Source organism: Netta rufina (genome assembly GCF_964035555.1).
Source record: "Netta rufina genome assembly, chromosome: 1".
Lineage (NCBI taxonomy): Eukaryota > Metazoa > Chordata > Aves > Anseriformes > Anatidae > Netta > Netta rufina.
The window spans coordinates 158,913,634-158,917,478 of NC_140123.1; the positions used below are offsets into that span (position 1 = coordinate 158,913,634).

A 3,845-nucleotide genomic window follows, 5' to 3' on the forward strand; every position below is an offset into this window, starting at 1 on the left:
CAGTCCTACCCGCAGCCAGCAAGTTCTGGTGGCAAGTAATGATTGTTTTCCTTCAGCGCAACAGAATTTTTCTCATAACAGAAGTGACTGAGTTGGGTAGGCCTTTTATTAAACACTCACAGAACAAAGTACGTAGGAGATAAGGAACGAAAAGTTCTTCTCAAGTTTTACTCCAGCACTTTAACAAGTGTAAATAAAGGGGTAAGGAATTTCTCTCAAGTGTAACTAACCACTGTGCAGTATACAAATGACACTAGTGTAGTGCTTAAGTGAATCACATCTCTACATCATTCACTAACTTTGAATACACATAAGTATGGGCTTCTCACTTTACCTCAACCAGCCTTTTAAGTTTGGGAAAAAAGATCTACATACCTTTTGTTGAATCCCATCTTAATGATTTCTAAAGTGAAAGTCTTGCATCTGAAGAAAGCAAAAGGCGAGCAACCTTTCTGTAGAGTGGTTAACCTGCTCTTAAGGCTAAGGGACGTTTGTCCCCAAACTCTTACTGAGCAGGGAATCCATCAAGGAAGAACTGAGAGCTCGTGAGCAAGTAGGTCAAAATGGACATTTAAGTTTGCTATATCCTTCATCAGGAAGCCAAGTAAATTTTAATCCTCTGGATTTATTCAAGTCATCTTTGGTGGATGTTATTTCTGTACCTTTTCCTCATATCCTGGAATTATTGGCCCTGGAGTTACTTCCACACGGACTCATTTTAAAAGGTTTAAAGTGACATGTAAATCATTGTGTTCCCCTAAACTTCCCAAGCACTTATGTACAGCGAAGTCTTCATTAATCCATGTCTGTAGCAAGTGTTCCCTAGTGTTGGGGTGCCATTCACGTTCTTAATCCTTTGTAGTACCTATTTTACATCGACTGTGAGACAAAAATAGTTTAACTGATCCTATGTAATCACGACAAGAGATTAATTAAAATGCCAAGATAGGAAACAATTTATTATAGAGAGAAGAAAAATTTCTCATCCAAAATATAGAAATCTGTACAACTTTGCCACAATCAATATACATGAACTGTACAAATTTACACCAGTTCATAATTTACCAAATAAAAGATGACTAACAAAGTTCACAAAATAGATGGTGGTTTGTGGAAAAGACTTTTACCCAATTAAGAACAAGGAAATTACAAACCAGACCTCCACTTTCTAAAAATAAGAAGTTTACTCAGTCTTAGAAAACTACAAGCTAGCAAATGTACAGATAGCTGGCTGGTGCTAACACCACAGTTCAGACAGTGTCTTTATATGGTCTTTTTAAAGCCTGTTGCCATGGCAGATTCTGATCACTTGCTACTTTTGAGGCCAATGTAAAGATTTGACCATTTCCCCAGGTCATACTTACTAGTTTATCTTATGTACATTTATACATATTTGTAAGTGCTAGGTAAAAGTCTGAAAGATAAAATTTCCAGTACTGTTGTGTCCATAACAATAAGTCTTGTTACTGAGCTGCCAAAAATGCTAACAATTAATAAATGTAATAGTGCAAATTTACTCTGCAAGACTTACGGCAGAGACTCGCTTTATAAATACAGATTGGGGTTGAAAGAATTGGTGTAGAAATTAAGTAAGATGTCTTGGAGAAACTGACCCTCCCTAGATCTTCTTCACTCTCTAGCAAGTTGTAATCATTTTGACTCACAGGCTATTAAATCACTGAAAGGTACTGTCCAAACTATGGCACTGTCACTTTAAAGTATACCACTCTAACGTGTGCCAGATCTTCACAGCTGTGACATGGTTTAAATTCCATAATCCATCCCCAGAGGTGCCCACCCAAAGTAAAAACCAAATTTATCCATCCATTTTAAGGTGATCCATCCACAGACTATATCTTAACCTGATACAGTCATCATATTGTAGCTTTTGGAAGGGCTAGTTCTGCCCAAGAGAAGTTCCTCCTTACAGCTTATTCTGCTGTCTACCATTTGCATGTTGGTGTTATTTTGGCTACCTCCTGCTGGTGCAGCTTCGTACAGCACGCAGATCGAGCCATCCTCTCCAATACGATAGGACACTTCATACGGGTCAACCCATAGAGTGAGTTCGCTTGGAAGAAGCTGGAACAGTTCCTGACTGCTCAATCCAATCCGCTGTGCTGCCTGTCCAATGAGAGGATCCATTTTATGGTTGATCCGGATACATCGGTAACCTGATCCCTTGCATGGCTTTTCTGGGAACCAGTGGTGTTTGTAATGTTCTACGAAATAAAAAAATAAAAAAAAAGATTATCCTCCTTAATTCTGTCTTCACAAGGCTGTGCAGCGATCAGTGTTCTCTTGCATAGTTTCACAATTCTAGATGTTGAGATGCTTATTATTTCAGAATCAAGTGACCTGAAAAATCATCGTGGCTTCTATTTTGCTGATGATTTACATGAACACAGGGTCCCTTGGGGACCACGCACGCACAAAGTTATTGTTTCATTCTACCATACATGGAGAACAATGTCTGCCTTAAGAAAGGAGTGAAATGTAACTTCCTAGTATTCATAAAAATAAATGTAACAAAGATCTTACATACAAAGCAGAGAAGTTTGAGGGCTTTGAAACACCACGAACCAAGGTAAAAAAAAAAAAAAAAAAAAAAGTGCCTTTTCAGCATAATTTTGGAATCACAGCCAGGCTTAGTTCCTCACGTCGTAAGAGTGACTAAAAATAACCAGGGAAGCGGCTGGGCAGCGTTTATTGACTCAAGCTGTATTTCACCAGCACTCTTCCCGGCCAGTTTTCCGGGGCGAGGTACCCACGGCTTCACTTACCTTTGGACTTTTACCCCTCCCGACACCCCAAGCTCGGCGGTACCCGCGGCACAAGGCACCGGCCCCTGCCAGGAGCGCCTGGGACCCGCTCTGGGCGCTACAGAGCCTCGGGGGCAGCCGGGATCCGGGCGCCACCGACCCCAACCGGAGCCTGAGGGCGGCCGCGCGGTGCCTCCAGAAGAGGAACCGGGCCCCGTCCTGCCTCGACGGCTCCTCACGGGGCGAAACCAGCCCCGAGAGCGACCCGGGGGCCCCGCGGCCGGGCTTTGTCTGCGGAGCGGGGCGGATCGGATCGGATCTGGGGGGGGGTGGGCTCCGCGCACAGCCCGGGGGGCGCCCGCTGCCCCTCGCTGCCGGGCCGCCCTCCCTCACCTGCCAGCAGCTCCTGCAGGCTCTGGCTGAAGGTCTGCAGCTGCCGCTCGTTCATCAGCCCCTTGGTCCGCAGGAACTTGGAGATGAAGCCCACGGCCGCGGCGATCTCGCGTATCATGCTGGCCCGGGTGTACAGGGCGGGATGCATGGAGGCGGCGGCCGGCGGGGGCGCTCGGTCGGGTCTGGTCAGGACGGGACGGGTCTGGTCGGGACGGGTCGGGTCGGGGCGGCTCAGCTCGGGCCGGGCCGAGCTCGGCTCTAACTGGGCGAGGCGCGGGCGGCGGCGCCCAGCTCACATGGCGGGGGCGGCAGCCTCCGCCTCCTCCTCCTGCGGCACGGCGGCAGCGGCGGCGGCGGCCGCGGCAGCGCTGCCCGCATCTCCTGCGGCGCGGGGCGAAGGGAGCCGCCCGCCGCGCGCCGCCTCTTATAGCCGCCCGCGGCAGGAAGTGGCGTCGGGGAGCCGGGGGCGCGGCGCCGCCAATGGGGCGATCGCACCATTGTGACGGAGCCGGGCGGAGGGAGGGGCAGAGCGGGGAGGGGAGGGGAAGGAGGAGAGGGAGGGAGGGGAAGGGGGGGGTGGGGGTGACGTAATCGGTTGTAAACAAATAGAGCGGGGGCGCGCGGCGCGCGGGGGCGCGCAGGGCACGGCGCCGCGCTGTATCCGGGGAGAGCAGCGACACGTCAGCGGCG

General features: G+C 49.0%; 1 protein-coding gene across 1 annotated transcript; it reads right to left on the bottom strand.

Moving 5' to 3' along the window:
- Window positions 1-932: 932 nt before the first annotated feature.
- BTG1 (BTG anti-proliferation factor 1) lies at window positions 933-3,543 on the bottom strand. The gene is made up of 2 exons (XM_084289955.1): window positions 3,156-3,543; window positions 933-2,222 (listed from the first exon to the last, which is right to left on the bottom strand). Exons 1-2 carry the CDS (start codon window positions 3,301-3,303, stop codon window positions 1,858-1,860), a joined length of 513 nt encoding a protein of 170 aa, XP_084146081.1. The 5' UTR covers window positions 3,304-3,543; the 3' UTR covers window positions 933-1,857.
- Window positions 3,544-3,845: the final 302 nt, after the last annotated feature.